Source organism: Epinephelus lanceolatus, chromosome 21 (assembly GCF_041903045.1).
Source record: "Epinephelus lanceolatus isolate andai-2023 chromosome 21, ASM4190304v1, whole genome shotgun sequence".
In the NCBI taxonomy this organism is placed as follows: Eukaryota; Metazoa; Chordata; class Actinopteri; order Perciformes; family Serranidae; genus Epinephelus; species Epinephelus lanceolatus.
The window spans coordinates 30,444,176-30,462,219 of record NC_135754.1 but is presented as its reverse complement, the minus strand read 5'-3'; the positions used below and the strand labels follow the sequence as shown (position 1 = coordinate 30,462,219).

The following is an 18,044-nucleotide window of genomic DNA, read 5'->3' as shown; positions in this document are numbered from 1 at the left end:
AAATTTATTTAATTAAATTAATTTGCTCAGGTTTCAAAGGGCTTTAAGTGTTAACCGTTAAAGCATTCATTATGCAGAAGAATCTTGAGTTCAGTCTGTAATAATGCATCAAATTTTATCAGATTATCAGGTGTTTATGTCAAATCTTTATACGTGAAGTAACCATAGCTGTCGCACACATGCTGTGCAGTAAAACAGGGTCATATTGTCCTCTGAAATATAAATATAATGTAGAATAAAATGTATAGTATTTGAGTAAATGTTCTTAGTTACATTTTACCATTGCCACGTCTCAGAAATCTCTCACATCCAAACAGGATTTTTCTCTTTGTTCTCATGTCAGCTACTATTTTTAGATCTGAGCTCATGACGCTCTCACATACAAGTTTCCAACTGTTGTAAACCTCCAGGTGATGAGACGTGTGTCACAACATTGGCACAGACCAAGTGACAACACATGCATGTCAGTTAAGCGTGGAATAATTAAGAGAGTTAGATTTATGCTTCGAAAAAAGCTGTGATGTATTCCGTCTCTACAGTTAATATACTGCTCCCTTTGTTTGTCACGGATGCACCACTTAAGATACATTTCCTCGCAGACGCAAAATGAATTGGATCATACAAAAATATGTTGAGTTTTACTCCTGCATGTCATGAAACACAAGTTATGCTTGAGTGTTTTAAGTGTCTTTATGTTTTTATCAAGCGAGCTCTAAAGCCTGTTAAAATCAATGTCAGCCTGGAGGGTTCTAATTAGCTAACAAGACTCATCTTGCCCGTAATGTGGAATCTTTTAAACAAGGTTTTATCTTTCATTTCAGGGCTATTTATGTAGAATAATCCACTCCGAGTGGGCGTTTGTTAAACCGTGAATGTGGCTGGAACTCTTTAAGCAGCTCCCTCAGTAAAAATTCTTGGGTCTACTTGAAGGTCAGATTTCAGTGAGTGCTCTGGAAGCAGAATGCGAATAAACTTGCAGAAGAGTTTGAAAATGAGGCAGCCTCCTGCGGTGACAGGCTCACGGAGATGAAACAGAAACAGCTGAGCCGTAGTTAAAGATTACCAGCTTTCTCTTTTATTGAAAAATATAGATGTTATTTCAAAGAAAGGAAAGTGAGGAAGGTAAATATATTAATATATTGTAAAACCAGAATAAGGAGTAGGAAAGGAAAACAGTACATACTTGGCATAACACTACAGCCACTGAATAGAAAAAAGGAGAAAACATTCAACAGCAGAACTTTGAGCCAGTTGTTTTTTTTTGCAGTCCTTATCTTTTTTTGCCACTCACCAAACCGCAGCTGTCAGGGCACGGGAAACTTTTAAGCAGACCTGGGGCACAAAGTATTTGCAAATTCCTTTATATGGTTTATTCTGGCCTACTTAGGAGTTCCCAACAGAGAAACACAGCAAACACCAGAAAGTTAAGACATTTACAAGAAAGTATTTTAGTGTAATTTAGTATACTTTCCCATGATTCTCTATTTACCACTTCCAAATTCACTTGCAAGTACACTTTGGCCGCAGCTGTGCTATTTAGTGTTGGAGCCGCTAACATTCCTCTGGTTCTCACGCTAGTACCACAGAGTCTCACTGCCGATAACAAAGATTGTTTACTGTAATCATCGATGGCACAAATTATATTTACATTACTTGATTAAAACAACAGCAGATAAGGAGTGTTTTTCTTCTTCTTCTTTTTTTATAGTGTCCATTTCTTAGTGATGAACATGAAGGATTGCAGCTGCCCAAACAATCCACAAACCACACAATTCACAATAAGAAGCTAAGAGACATCTTAAAGTTTGGCCCATTTACATCAAAACATGAAAGAGTTCTGACTCTTATCTTACTGCATTTCTATACATAAGTAAATAAAAAAGAAACAAGATCAAACATCCTGCTAACGTTACCCACATAACATAATTAGAACATACTTGGCAGTTTCCTCCAGATCGCTTTTAAAGGGGTGATTCGGATTTTTTGAAGTGGGGTTGTATGAGGTGCTCATCCAAAGTCAGTGTATTAAATACAGTAGATGTCAGTCAGCGCGCCCCCAGTTTGAAGAAGCAGGCAGGAGTCTACAGAAGCTAAGCAATGTACTGCTGTGGACGGGGGCAACAGCAAAATATAGTTTTGCCACCTAAAAAAAAAAAAAAAATCTAAAAATGAAGTCTGACTTTGAAGAGAGCGTTGTAACGGCTTCAGTTCCCCATCTATTTTCTTGTCAAAGCCACCAGACTCTATTGACAAAAACAGTAATTTTGGCTCGCTGAACCCTGGAGATGTTGGTCTACTGCCGCCTCGATCAGTTTGTTTGTGTTACTGTGTGACTTTGTTGAATACAAACTGTTCATGTTAAACAAACTACTTTAAACACTAAAATCACACAATAACAAACAAAACTGACCAAGCCAGAGGTAGATCAGCAGCTCTGTTCAGCGATGTTAATTCATGGTTTTTCTCAATTGAGTCTGGCTTTGAAGACAGTTATGTAACGGCTTCAGTTCCCTGAAAGGAAACGCTGTCTGACAGCAAGGTATATTCATTTATTCATTCATTTTCCATAACCTGTTAGGGGTCACAGGGGGCTGGAGCCTATCCTAGCTGACACTAGGTGAGAGGCAGGGTACACCCTGGACAGGTCACAAAACTATCACAGGGCTGACACATAGAGACAGACCAGACGTTGCACTAGACTTTTTCGTCGCTGGTCATTTTGACCGATGGGGTCATAAAAATCCAGTCATAATCTATTTTTACCGTCATTTTAATTTTCGTTTTTAGATATTCAAGATTTTAGAAGATATTCAAAGACATTTAGTTTTAATTCGTTTCGTTTTTAATAAATCCAACAAGTGAGTTATAAAGTGTGCATTAATAAGGACATGAACGAAAAGATGAACAGACATCCACACACCCGTGCCATTAGGCTTCGCCCTGGACACACCGGACGGCACTAACGTGTCACTAACGTGTCCGGTGTGTCCAGGGCGTTATGTAGTTATGCCTGTAGGCTCATGTTCCTCAGTGCGTGCTGTTGTTATTTTATTTTGAAAATTGTCCGGATTCTCTCGTCTTTTCTGTGTCCAACTTCCTGTTTGGTACAATCTGCTCGAACCAGACAGAAGCGCTTGCGGTTCCCGTGAAAAATAGACCAGACGCCGAACTGAAGCGCTGCCTCTAGTTCGCGGGCGCTCTGCTCTGCTCAGCGGCCTGTGTGGACAGTCAGATAGGTTAATATGGGCGCTGACTGAAAACTGCCTCCGCTGCTGGGCACCGTGCTTCGGTTCCGCGTCTGGTGTGTCCAGGGCATTATGTCAACAACGCTACATGAAGCAGATGAATGACTTTTTCTCTGCAGTACTGTGCACTCCGCCGCCAAGTGGGAATGGGTGGTAATTGCAACCGGTCAAAATGACCGACAGCCTTCAGATTTTCCGGTCATTGTTGTAAAAAACCAGTCAATGACCGAGAATATCCGGTTAACGTGACCCCTGAGACAGACAACCATTCACACTCACATTCACACCTACGGACAATTTAGAGTCACCAATTAACCTGCATGTCTTTGGACTGTGGGAGGAAGCCGGAGAACCTGGAGAAAACCCACACTGACACGGGGAGGACATGCAAACTCTGCACAGAAGGGCTCCCCCACCCTGGGTTCAAACCAGGAACACTCTTGCTGTGAGGCGACACTGACATCTACTGTATGTAATACACTAACTGTGGATACCTCATATGACCCCACTTCAAAAGATCTGAACTATCCCTTTAATTTCAGAACTTCTCTCAGCCTGTTCATGCAGACGTGTTTCCAAAACATTACAATAGCCCAAGGCAGAATGGCACAGCATCCTGATTCTGTGTACACACCCCTGCATCAGTGCCACAACAGGAAATTCAAAGCTCCCATTCGTCAAACCTGGCAATTAGTTTTCTAACACCAACTAAAAAAAAAGGTCAGACATTAATCATGGGATACCGGAGAGGAGAGTACACCTCTTTTGGCCTTATTTAGAACTGAAAGTAACCTGGAGGAGCCGACTGAGCGAGCGCGCACTGTGAAAGCAACTAAACACAAAAAAGCCAAAGAGAAACAGCCCACCTGTCTGTTCCTGACCCTGCTGTTTCTGGAGCAGTTCCAGCTGGTTGGGGGCCAATAATCCAGCACATTTAATGAGTAGACAGGGAAAGGCCAGATGATGGGTTGATTTAATCATCTGTTCCTACTGTGTGATTTGGGTTGTGTGGAGGAGGTGGATAGTATCACTTGTGGGGCCAGTTCAGGAAATATCCGCCGCTTTCACTGCCCCGAGACATACCTGATGCCCATCTATTAAGTAGCTGCGCTCTAATAACACTTTGAACATGTTTTCACTTCCTTTCTCCGCCCTTAGAGACGAGTCTGAACACATGTCTGGAGAGAGTTTTGGGAAGAGCCATAACTATTAATTTTAATATAACAATTTGTCTACTGCAACAACTCCCCTTCAAACATGTTTATGCCTCTCTGCTGACCTGCTAATCCTACCAACCTCAGCAATGATGTGGAATGAGATGTGATGACACAGAATAACACACTATTAGCCACAATCACCACTTCTGTCCTGTCTTTAAAAAGTACAGGACACAGAACACATACCAAAGGCCTTCTTTTTTTGACAATTCACAAGTAAAAAAGCCTTCACTAGCAGTGGGTGATTTTGTAAAACAGAAGTCATTGTCGTCTAATACAGCCTTGTCGTGACAGTGATAGTGGGAATGATGTGACTTAAGATAATTTTATGTCTACTTGAGTCTGATATTAAGTGCCATGCAGCCAACTCCTGTAAAAGTAGTTGGCTCACTCTGTAGTACCATGTAATTTTTGTAAAAAAAAAAAAAAAAATTCAACACATCAGAAAGACCCCAATTCTAAACTTTTAAGACCTAGCAGTGCACGTTAAGTATGATCCATCCCTTATAAGAATAAATACCACAGCTCTCTGTGAGTTAAAACAAGAAGATTAAAGGCGTTTTTGGACCAGAGGAGCTTTTCATAGCTGAAAGAACCCACATTTTTGTCATATCCGCACCACGGGAACTAGGAACAATCGTAGCTCTTAGAACACCATTTTAAGGGACTTTTTTAGCTCCTATGTCAGAGCAGTTACCCTCCAGCACAAGAGGAACCATGAGTGACGTAAGTGTAGATTGACTGATCAAATACAGCCAATGCAGCGCCGGCAACTGCCATTTTGAAAAACCTGTTAGTCATGTAAACAACACAAAAAGCAAACAACAGCTTGTAAAAAATTTAAGAAAACACAGGAAGTAAAGTCCAGGCTTTAGTGAGCATATGTGACGGTGGAAATACAACACGATTCAGGGTTCCCACAAATCGTCATGGACAAAAATTGAAACTTTTCCATGACTTTTCAACGACCCATGACTTCACGACATATAACACGAACAGAACGCAACAGCAAAATAACTCCTGCTCAGTTATTCTTTTGCTACTTAGTTTTCCTGGGGTGGAACATAATCAATAATCTCCAAATAAGAAGTTGATATGTGTCTGATGAAACAAAGGCTACTGTGAGCAGCAATTTTTTCTTCTGGATTGGCTTGTTGAATGCGCCGTACCTTCAAACTACTATGCTCTACTTCCAGAGCAGTTAAAACGGAAGCAAAGTGCGCATTGGCACTGCTCAAGTGACAAACCCCCAACATTGTCCATGTCTGTTTTTTTTCTGCACTTGCCTGGCGTTATTCAAACATAATGACATCAGTAAACAAAACGCAGTGTGCCCCAGCTACGTTACGTCAACAGCTACAGAAAATAAAATTGCCATTAGTTTACATTTTGTGGAAGGTTATCCACTTGAGATTACTGCAACAATTTCATGACAAACAAAAAAATTCCATGACTTTTCCAAGTTCTCCATGACCTTGGGAACCCTGTATACCAACCACCGGCCAGCTTACAGTACGTCACTTAAGTGTTCCTCTTGGTGGTGCGAATGCAAACAAAAAAGAAAAAAGGAAAAAAAAAAACAAACAAAAAAAAAAAAAAACCTTGAAGGTGTGTGGTCCTTGGATGGACAGTTCCTGTCCAGGAGTCCCCAGAACCGTTCGGTCCAAAAACGCCTTGTGCCAAAGAGAGACAGTAGCAAAAAAGTAAACTAACAAATACAGGCTACTGTAGACCAACTTCCAGATACTCTATGTACACCAAATAAAGTAAAAAATACCAGAAATCACCCCTTAGACTCTGACGTGGACAAAAGTAATTAACTACTTTATCTATTTAGTGTCTATGCCAAGACATTGTCATTGGGAAATTAAGCTCCATGATCACTTCCACACTCAGCGATTAGAAAGAGTTTCACTTCTTGTCCTTTTCCTTCCTTGTTCAGAATCTGTAGTACACGTCCTCATCCGGTTTCTGAACTCGCACACCCTCCTCACCTCACACATCACACCCCAAATGTGATATTAATGTGATTGACAGCTGGGGGTACAGTCCTCTAACCCTTTGGTCACCCTTTACTTCTTAAAACGTGTGTGATGCTCATAACCAATAGCTTGCTCATTGTTAAAGCACCTTTGAGGAGGAGAAGGTTTGAACGCAGGAGCCAGTCTTATTTGAAAATGGAGAATTCCCCAATAATAATGAGTTCAGAGTTTGATGTTGCAAAAATTAGCAACCATCAACACACCCAAACCTGTCAAGAGTTCCACTCTGAGAGCCAGTCTGTATGCACTCTGGCATGCACTCCGCTCATATCTCCTTGCTACAGCACGGTGAATAAGGCTTAATTGGTTTGATTTATGATGTTGAACAAAGTGTGCAGAAATTAGACTGATCTACAAGAAGCTTAAAGCAGAAGTGGCCCTGCCTCTAAATACCTCCGCAGCCTTTCCCAGCTTCTCCATTAGTGTCCGAGACTATCCGTGGCAGTGGTACCAGTTTAGTCTAAACTCGAATCTCATCATCGTCGTCATCCATGAAGGTGAAATCTTCCTCCCCACGTGGCGAGCTGTACTTTGCACTGTCCGTGTCGCCGTCATGGAGGTGGTACTGAGGTTTCTCCTCAGTGACAGAGCCAGAGCTGGACACGGAGCAGCTGTCCAGGTTGTGGTGGTTGTTCCTGGCGTGTAGCTCCGGGGTGTAGGGATCCACCGTGGGCTTCTGCTGGTACATGCTGCGAGGTGGCCTTGCGGGGGCTTGCTCCTCCGCATCGTCGTCATCTATGTGAGGAATGAGGGAGGGTGACGCACGGCCCTCGCTGCCCTTGCCCTCTTCATAGCCAAGGTCGTCCTCATCCCAGCCTTTCTTCTCCATCACGCTCAAGATGTCCCCAAGCATGGAGGGCCCCAAGTCAATGTGGAAGGACATCATAGACTCTGCGTGCTTCATTCCACCTCCTTTAGGCATGGATTGAGGCAAATCTGTAAGCTCGCCGAAATTCCGCTCTTCAAACTCTGCATCCAGTGTCGCCATCGCTGCCGCTCCATTTACAGGCCTGCTTTCGATCTCCGACAGCCTCTTCATGGGGCTTGAGGAAACACTCTTTGGCAGCTGGTTGCCTCTGTTAATATCCTCCTCATTTAGGTAGGGCAGGGAAATGGCGTTTTTCACATAGTTGGACGAGCCACCAGAAGGCGCCATCATATTGTAGTCATACTTGTCCCCTCGGTTTACTGACTGTGAGCGTTTGCTGCTCCTGAATGTACGGGACAGCAGTCCCGGTTTGGACCCCGGGGAGCCGTGCTTCGTCTCTGGCTCCCTGGGAGGTTCCCCTGATCGGGTGCTAAGAAATGAAGTGTCCCCAAAGGCATCTCCTCCTCTGCCAACGTGCATGGTGTGGCGGAAGTCCCCCAGTGGAGCACTGATCATCTCAGCGGTCAGGTCAGCTCTGGACCGCCGCTTCGACTGGTTAGAGTTGTTCACCAGCTGCTTGAGAATCGGCATGATGGCAGTCTGTCACTTATAATCCACAGAGAGAAATGAAACTAGCTTCTGCAGGAGTTCAGGAGAGTTCCTTCCAGAATTATCTGGCAAATCTGTGAGCTGTTGTCAAAGAAAGTATAATTCCAGGTGTTTAATGTGTGCAGCCATTCTGGTCCTTCAGCTCGGGTTTCATCTTGTGGATCAGCCTGTGAAGAAGAATAGAGAATTAAAACCCACATCAGTAGTTACGGCCTTGGCAGGCAATGTGGAAATATGCAATTAATAATAACACACACCATTTTATTCTGCTGAAAATGCAACATACCACTTTAAATGCTTCTCTAAAGAGCTGTCTATTCATTTCCATTTCTCATCACCCACTACCACATAACTCCCTCTGTCCTGATCTGCATCAAGTATGGAAACTTTTGTTGCCAGAGTCTCAAAACGAAGCCTCACTTGAGTTCAAAACTAACAAAAGCTTTTATATGCAGGAGTCTGTGTAGGGAGTTATGTAATGGTAAAGAAAGCTTTCTGGTACAAAGTTCGCAGCACCTTCACCTTACTTAAAACCAACAATAATACCACCGGTGAAGTCTAACAAGGCAAAAATAAGTTCCCATTTAAATGTGTCGGCACAATTCTTCTGGTACATTTTTAGCTCTTTCTAAAAACTCTAATAGGCTGTTGTCACATTCAGTTTTTCAAGCGGCTGCAGTGTCCGCTGTCTCTGCTGTGCTTTAGTTCCCATTTAGGCCCCTGACTGTTACATAACCAGCAAGACACAGGATACTGAGAGCTGGAGCAGTTCAAGCTGGCAGGAATAAAAGAAATGAGAAAAAAAGAGAATTAAGTGGAACAGCATTTCTTCAGCGTGGATCGACTTACAGCACAGCTCAGAAAATTCAGATCAGATACATTCTGTTCTAACTTTCCTATCATCAAGAGATAAAGTGCTTTCACTGCTAGCTCTTTGTGTTTTTGTCTCAGTTTCAGCTTTTGTCTCTTGAGCCTTGAAGGTGAAACTGGAACACTTCAACAGTGTATTTAGTTCTCTTTATCACGGCTTCATTTTATCTGGTTTTCACTTAACACATATCAGTGACCATGTTTGACCTACGTTTGTCTACCAGCTCTGGTGATGGCCAAGTTATAGATTGTGTAAAAGGAGCTAAAGATAATCAGTGATCAAGGTGAGCTGCATTACATTAAGGGCACCCTGCTCTCCTCACATAAAAAAAATTAAAAGACTGCATAACAGGGTCGCTATGAAGTCCCTTCATAATGCCACTTCTGCTTTTATATACAGGACCAAACATTACATCATCATACTGTGATATTTGATAGCATGCCAGCATCATGGAAGCTAAGCAGCCAGTATCAGCCTCTACTGTGACATAGGCTATAACATTGCTGACTTTTTTGGCTACTGTTCTACTAGTTCTTCTTACCTGACAGCTGCTTTTTAAATCAGTGGTGGATTTTATACATAACACGTCATCAAAACGTCAAACCCGTCCTATTCATTGCTCCCATCCTGCAGGCTGTCCCTTTTACACAGATGTTGGTACGACCTCCGATGTCAGCTGAAGGCTAATTTATACTCCCTTTCCGTACGAAAATAGATATGACCATTTCAAATGCTGCAAACACCTCAACCGTCATACTTCAATGCATCCTTTATAATGGCATAGATACAGCCAATAGATGGCACTAGTAGGCGGAGTTAAAAGACGACAAAAAATGAGGTGACAGTATAATATTGTACCTTTAAAGGAGGCAGCGTTATAGACAGCAGTGGTCTGCAAAGGCGGAGAATTATTTTCATTGTATTATCGATTTGTTTTGATCTGCCAATATCTAAATTTCCTACAGTCGTATCTTGCTTGAACTATGCTACTCTGCCTCCTCAATGTCCGGTGGTACTGCTCTGTTTCATCCGTATCCATAAGCTTTCAGATAACATGCACAAATATGGATGAAGTAAACGCAGAGTACATACAGAAGGCCCTGTCTGTCTCTGTATCTAACGGGGAGCATAAATGAGCCAATAAAGGCACAAAAACTCTGTACCCCCATTTTGCGCTTCCACCTTGAATGTTGCACCGTTATTCTGCCTTGCTGTTCTGTATAAAAGGTACAACTGGAAAATGGGGGGACTGAGTTGTCTCGCCTTTAAGCCAGCAGCAGAAGTAATGAAAGTATCAGCAGGATGGGATGAGTGTGACGTTTTGACGGCATGTTATGTGTTCGCTGCAGAGAGATTTTAAAAGCAGCTAGGGCTGCAACTAACAGTTAGCTTCATGATCAGTTAATCTGTTGATTATTTTCTCAATTCATCATCAATTAGTTGTTTGGTCTATACAATGTCAGAAAATTGTGGAAAATGTCTATCAGTGTTTCCTAAAGCCCGATATAACATCCTTCAATGTCTTATTTTGTCCACAACCCAAGAAACTCAGTTTACTGTCACAGAGAAGCAAAGAAACCAGAAAATAGTCATTTGTGAAGCTGGAATCAGAAAATGCTGACATTTTTCTTTAAAAAATGTACTCAAATTGATTATGGAATTAGTTGGTGAATAACTTATGGGTTAATGACTAATCAGTTAATGCAGTTAAAGCTAGAAGCAGTCAGCCGCTAACTCATGTAAGAACAACATCAACTGCAAATGTCCACAAATTGGGAAGACAGTGAGGCCCAGGAGTTCCTCACCCTCTGGGCTGAGGATGGGATCAGCCACCATATAACAGATGATTGTTGTCATGTTATGCCATTGTTATTGTTTAGAAAGCACCACCCGCCGTGTATATGTCACACTAGAGGCCCACACTAAAAAAGCAAAGCTGGCATAATGAAGGGTTTTTGTTGTGGCCCGATGGCAGGATCTCTGTGTAACAACAGCTTTTTAAAATAATAAAATGGCTCATTTCAGCACTTTGACCAAACTGTCCTCAAGTCACCAGTGAAATCAAGCCTTGAAATGTGATCTTAAAGCGAGTGAAGAGATTTAAACACCCACTTATATGCTAGCTGCAGTCCACTAGCTCCATGTGTTACTGACATTAACAAGGGTCTCAATTGTTTTAGCCAGACAGCAGTCCCATCATTCTCAGTGTTTTCAGACCGGAGCTGAAGCCCACGCTCGAGGCCTGTGTGCGTATCTCCACAGTGAATGAATGGGGGCTTCACTCAACAATATTGCAAAGGAACGTCACCCATGAAAACATTTGCATCTCTGACAAGAACCCATTGAATTGGAAAGGCAACTGTACCACTAGAGGGAACAGAGGGGGGTTTGATAGATGATAGAAGCTAGCGCTGTTTTTTGTTCGCTGCTCTTTCAAAAGAGAGATCATCCCTGAAGAGAACTGAACTCTATCCAGTGCCAAGGTTTTATCCTCTATATTCAACAACTTCATTCAACATTTCTCTGTCGTTCGGCTGCTGCTAATGGCGGAGATGCACTGTCCCTGTAACAAAAAAGATGGCACAAAAGGAGGCCCAACAAAAAGCAAACGCATTAACAAAAGTATCCGAAAAGCTTATTTTCAAGTTCTATTGTAAAAGCCTTTTGAGTTCAAGTTCACACCCTTATATGTGACAACTGGAATGGGCTTACTGTTACGAAAGCTATTTAAACAGCAACTGGATGCCAAATTATAAGATTATAGCGTAGAGCAAACAAATGCCCACAAAGTCCCTGTGAGCGGACTCACAGCGGTTAGATTAATGCAGTATGATCTATTATTAGCTAAACCCTTTATTACTTCATGCCTTGTGCGGTAGCCAATTAGTATCTGCTGCACAAAAGGCTGCTGAATGTGTGACGGACCACTCAAGACAACTCATCAACTGATATGTTCCTCCCCGCTGCCCATAGTTTTGTATTTCTCTATGGCAACATCAGAGCAGAGCACTGGGCTACCAAGCCAGCTTCCTGTCTCTAAGCCGGCCGGAGACAGCCAGAGAGATTTTATCCCCTACATGGAGAGATCAGCTCATTCACATGGATTCAGATGGATGGATTAACCCTTCACAGTGGCCACATGCAGGGCAATAAGACAATCACCATGGTGCTACAGCAGAAGGGGAATGCCTTTGATGTGCCTTGTCACTCCAAGACATTCAACCTCAGCATAAAATATGTCAGTGGGTGCTCAAATATCAAAAGGTGCAAACCCCACACCTTAAGTCTTTCTAGGAAATGGCCCATTTAGTGTCTATGGCGGCCCCTTGGTGTTTGATGAGGAATAGTTCAAACCCCCCCAGGATCATCAAGACCCCATTATTGTGGGCATGACAAAAGATGGAGTACGGCCTGCAGGCAGTCCTGTCATATTCAGTTCTAGCCTTTCAGTACTGTTTCAAAGATAAATCATGAAGAATGGCAGGGTTATGTGCATTCTACTGTTTCACAATAACATTCAAGAGACCATTTCACAAGTCTAAAAAAGTGCCTTTATGTTCAGCACATAGAACTGTAGCTGTGTTAAATGTTCTCTCACATAAAAAGGGAAAACTTTTTCAGTTGTTCTGGGAAGTCTATCCATGTGTTCTCCAAATCAGTGTTAGGTTAATTTGAACCCTTCTTAAATTCCATACCGGACCTTTTTCTACATACAATGACAAACAATCCATTGTTTTATCTTCAAAGGAAAATCTCCTCCAGTGTTCAGGCAATTCATTGTAAGGATAGACCGATACATTGGCCGGCCGATATATCGGGCCGATATTTGAGTTTTTTACTTGCATCGGCATCGGCCAATACACGCGTGGGTTCGCGGATTAATTTTTCCCTGGCATGATTTACAGACAGGCATCCACGGGCAGCTCTGTGTTGCCGGAAGACCCTGCAGCGCACATGCAGCGAATCCTACTGTGTACAGTAGTTGTTGTTTTATTTATGCTTCAGCTTAAATATTTGTTTATTTTATAAAGACATTACTGGAAGATTTAAGAGCACTGAACTCTTTTTTTTATTTGAATGTATGATAATAATAATAATAATAATAATATTCTACTTGTTCTACCTCAACTTTCCATCTTGTTTTAGTATTTTTTACTGTTCAATAAATGTTTCTTATTTTAAACTTGAGACCTGTAATATTTGTTATCATTGTCATTTTTTTATGTAAATTGAGGGAGCAAAAGCAGTATCGGCCCCAAATATCGGCTCAAGAAAATCGGCAGTCCATAATCGGTCATCGGCTAAGGGTGATGGAAAATAATCGGCATCGGCCCTAAAAAATCCATATCGGTCTATCCCTAATTCATTGATTATTTAGCTTTAAGTATAAAAACCTAAACATTGTCAATAATAACTAAGTCCTAATGTCCTCAAATGAGATGACAATAAAGTCCTAATGTCTTCAAAGAGTACCTGCTTACAGTTTGCAAAGTACGTCAACAGAGGGGTGACAAACACTTCTATGGGTACCATCCATAACTTTTGGCAGTGCAAAAATAATCGTTCTAATGTGTAACAAACCAAACTGACCTGAGCTGGACTGTTTGGTGAAAACGAGGCTCTACTTTTCTCTATTTATTTTCAGTGGGAAGGGGGGTAAAGTAGACTTAATGTTCTAAGTTATTTGTTGCCGCTGTCTCTTTGATTTTGTGAACGTTGGGAGAGTGATGTATGAGTTACTCAAAAATAAATGAAGGTGTTAAAGCTCTTTCGCTTCACTGTCTAGACAGACAGAAAACACATACAGTCATAGCTCAGTGTTTGCTCATACATTGTGACTGGGGATTCCAGTCTGGCCTGTATGACCCATACCACGCTCATTCTCAGTTCAGCTGGGGTCAGAATTCCATCTCGGTTTTCTTTTCACAGGCTCATGGAGCAAAACAGACCCACGGGTCATACAACCACAACACAGCTATCAATATATGCACATAAACACACACATACAGCTGAACATGTTTGTGTTAGAGCACTACATATGCCCAAAGAGGTAATAGGTATTATCTTGTTTGCTTTGAGAGTTATTGCCTCAGTCGTGGTGCCAGCCAGTGACGAAGCCTTTATGTAACCGAGCACTCAAAGTGCCACATGACTCCCGCTCAAACTGAGACGAGTGGTGACAGGGCCATGAATGATTAAGAGCATCTTATGTCGCTGGCAGACCCTGACACACACAGGATGACATCATAACAACCGCCATGCTCATCAGCGCTCAGTCTCACTCTTGTAATCCCGTGGATCACAGGCACCATACAGGCCTCAGTTATCCCACGCCACTTTCTCTCCCTCCACCCGATGAGCAGGGAAAAGAGGCTTTGGCTGCTCATCCAATCATAGCTCGACTACTGTCAGGTTAAAGCAACAGACGAGCGCCAACTGCGATAGATGCTGGTTTTATTTTTGACTGTGTTTTAAATTTTTAAAAGAGAGGCAGAGGAAGAGTATCATTTATTTACAGGGTGGAAGCCTTCATGTAAGAGTTACAAGGAGACATGTACAGGGTAATTACACAACAGTTATGGGACTCTGACAACTGTCTGGCAGGATATTTCAATATCTAGAGAATATAAAAAGGGGAATATAACTAAAATATACTTATTCAGTATCCAATTTGGAAAGCATGATGACATTGGTGAGCTTATGTGTTGGTTACCCAAAAAAGTTCAAAAGAATCACATCATATGAAGTATGTAAATTGTACACCACATAAGAGATCTTTCCATACCTAATTACAGAATTTCATTTGGGCAAGCAGTAGTTTCTTTTTGATTTTAAATAGTTACAGTGGTTAGTTAATTATTTGTATCTCTTACTTATTTAATCTCTCTCTCAAAATTGGTCCAGACAAAATTTTGAACGATGTTCGAGCGCTGCTTGGACAGAGATGCACAGTATTGTTGGCAGAGGGCTAAAATGATCTCATCCACCCTTGTGTTGTATTTCAATCACTGCTAATCAGAGCCAATTGGAGCTAAGGCTGATACATATTAAGCCCTGTTTCCACCAAACATTTTCAGTATGGTACCTTTGGAACCAAAAGTAACCCTTCAGACATGGTACCTAGACCTTAGGTCCGCTTAGCGTTTCCAACACAAACAGTACACTTAAATGTGGACTGGATTGTTGTCACTCACTGCTCCGCCCACTGTATTTCCTCCTCCATCAGTCTGCATCTCTTTTATCGCCCACAGACCAGGGTTGCACACCTACACTTTCCGATTTTCCATTACTGAACTGAACTGTACCATACTGCTTGGCTGAAACGGGGCTTTAGTGACTACTGCAGAGTCATTTGAGCTGGAAGTGAATACTGATTGTAACCTTTCCTATTAAATCCAAAAGCCAGAGGTTTAATTGTGAACATGAGCTTCTGTCTCTTAAAGCCAGCAACTAGAGAGGTAAGTCCCAAACTTGTGATGTCACCAAGTATAAAGTCTGGAGCTGCTCCATAGACAATGAATGGGAGTCTGATTTTGTGTACCCACAGAGTGTTTGTTTTCTTTTTTTATAACCGAGTAAGCTTTACTCTATTGTAGTGTTCTCAGATCTGAAACAGAAAATGTAGCCATATACTCAGAACGTTCCCCTGGGTGCTCTCAGTGTCACCTAGAACAGTGGTTCCCAACTGGTCCAGCCACAGGGTCCAGAGTTCTCCTTAGTCATTTGTCTAAGGTCTACCCAAGTTAATACATTCAGTGTCACACTTGCATTTCAGTATGGACCTGCAACTCACTTTTGGACCACAAAACACCAGCTGGGAACCACTGATCGAGAACGTCTTTCACCATTCATTGTTTGTGGAAAAGCTCCAGACTTCCTACTTGAGGACACTAGATTTTAGATTTAGGAGACAGTTGCTCATGTTTACTAGTATTTCTGAGCTGTCTTAGACGCTAGGGATAATATGTATGAATTTTGAAAATGGGCATAGTTTCCCTGTAAACCCTCAGTTTCCCTTTTTTTCCCCAACATAACATTCAACAGAAACTCTGCTGTCTGAGCAGTAAGAAAACCTCTGCTTTGTTTAACCTTGAATCTGCACTTGTTCAATCCCATTGTCAGCAGCATTGATATGCAAATTAATATGCAAGCCAGCCAACGGCACGCCATTTATGACATTGCTAATCAATTAATCAATGGAGCTGCATAAGAATGGAAAGTTCACAACTCTGACAAAGAAGGTCGGCAAACTTCATTTGCAGCTACTTTGTGAGGCCCTCCGGCCCAAACATGTGATTCCCACGGGGGGAGAGGAGGCCAATGGTGTCAGAGGCACTGGACCTAGTCAGTCCACCAGTAGCACACACAATTCATAATTCATTCGCTCAGGGTGTAACATATATCATAATAAATATCATCTATAAATGGATTTATTTTGTATCTTAAGTATTTTGAGTCCTTTTCTCAACGTCTTAGCACCAAAACAGTTATGCAAATATGAGTACAAATTCTTCTACTACCAGAGGTGCTAGAAATGTGCTAAAAATGAAGGAATTAGGAGCCCTCATCAACTATGTATGAATCTGATTCTGCCTCACACCATGTTGCTGTAGCCTTTGTGTGAGCTCATTAGCAAAGCCTCCATCTCACTTCACTGTTTTTCCAGTCGCCTCAAAGTTTCCTCCAGCCCAACGTCTACTTATTGTCCTTAACTCACCGCACAGACAACAGATGAAGAAACACACTCTTTGTGTGGCACACAAACTCAGCCCTGCTTTGCGTAACATACCTGAAAAGTGAATCAGAAGGTCTAAAAAACTGATACAGTAACACCAGTGACGTGATGTGATTATCAGTGATAGTGTTCCAACCTGTTACTGACACAACATTGTGCTTTAAGCTGTCCTTTGTTCTTCAGTGCTACCTTATTACTGCCTGCAATGCAAGGAACCTGTTCTTCCTGTTTGACTCCATACTCAGTCACAAGCTCCAAGGCTAACCCAGTGTGACAAATGGCCAAAATATCTCAAACAGACGCAGATAACAGGATGTGAATGTTGAGAAAGAAAGGGTGCACGTACCTATTTCACACAGGTGTAACTTGGTCTGTAAGAAAGCATGATCCCACGGTAAACTAATCCAGCTTATCTAAAACACACCTGGAGCGCTCTTACTCAACATGGGAACAATTAGCATTAGCAGTAAAGGTTGCTGCACTGCCCGTACTAACATGACGCTGCTGCCCAGAGATGAAGTAAGATGAACTAGAATTACCGCCTTGCGGCCATATGGCTTCAACAACCTGTTAAATTGCAACTTACATTCATGTCTATCCAGACTCATGTAGCCATGACAGTTGACAATGCTTTGCATATGGGTGTTGCTGCAAATCATGGATGCTTCAAACTCGTCCTCAAACCAGCAGCACAGAACTATACAATCATCACAGTTTCAAGAGCGACACCCAAGATTAGTGTCACCTGTTCAGTACTTGTCTCCCCTTGTGTTCCTGAGTTATGGCGTTGAATAATGGCCATAAAAGTGATTTTACAGAGCATTATGTCACAGTGAAGTTGACCTTTTGGATATAAAATGTCATTGCCTCATCATTTTATGCCAGGGTTTCCCCAACATTCATTTATTTGAGGTGACCTGCCACGATTAAAACATCTGCTGCCACGTCTAAATTTTTTACTTTTGGAGCTGGACCGTTCGCTAGGAGCGCTGTTGGAATCTATATACCATTCAGTAATTATTTGCTCCACACTCTCAGGGCGCAGAGCGTACTCTGGGCACAGATGGCGCAGCAGAGTGTCAAAAAGTGTCCCTCTGTCAGCAGCTGCTCCTCTCATCAATCGATCTGATCAGCTCTGATTGCAGTGACTGACCAATGATCCACCCCACAATGCAAGCCTTGGAGGAAAAATACAGGAACAAAAATGAACTCATTAAGAGTTCTGCCTGTGCTGCATTCACAGACCAAAGAAACCTTCGAATTAGGGATGCACCGAATATTCGGTAACCGAATATATTCGGCCAAATATTGCAAAAAAACACACATTCAGTATTCGGTGGAATAAGTTAAAAGCAAGGCCGAATAATAGCGGCGTGTTTTGATAACGCAATCAAACAGCGTGCCTTGACGGGCAGAGTAAAATGTCGGCAGTGTGGCAATCCGCCCGTCACCGCACT

General features: G+C 42.2%; 1 protein-coding gene and 1 long non-coding RNA gene across 2 annotated transcripts in view; one reads left to right on the top strand and one right to left on the bottom strand.

The window, feature by feature from the left end:
- The window catches only part of LOC144459483 (uncharacterized), a 91,051-nt gene that overhangs the window by 54,007 nt on the left and 19,000 nt on the right, over positions 1-18,044 (top strand). The gene's annotated exons all lie outside the window — the stretch shown is intronic.
- Positions 1,053-18,044, bottom strand: part of cdc42ep4b (CDC42 effector protein (Rho GTPase binding) 4b) — a 36,405-nt gene continuing 19,413 nt past the window's right edge. Inside the window, exon 2 of the mRNA XM_033612196.2 lies at positions 1,053-8,148. Coding sequence (XP_033468087.2) covers positions 6,965-7,963 — 999 coding nt within the window. The 5' untranslated portion in view covers positions 7,964-8,148 and the 3' untranslated portion in view covers positions 1,053-6,964. The remainder of the gene's footprint in view (positions 8,149-18,044) is intronic.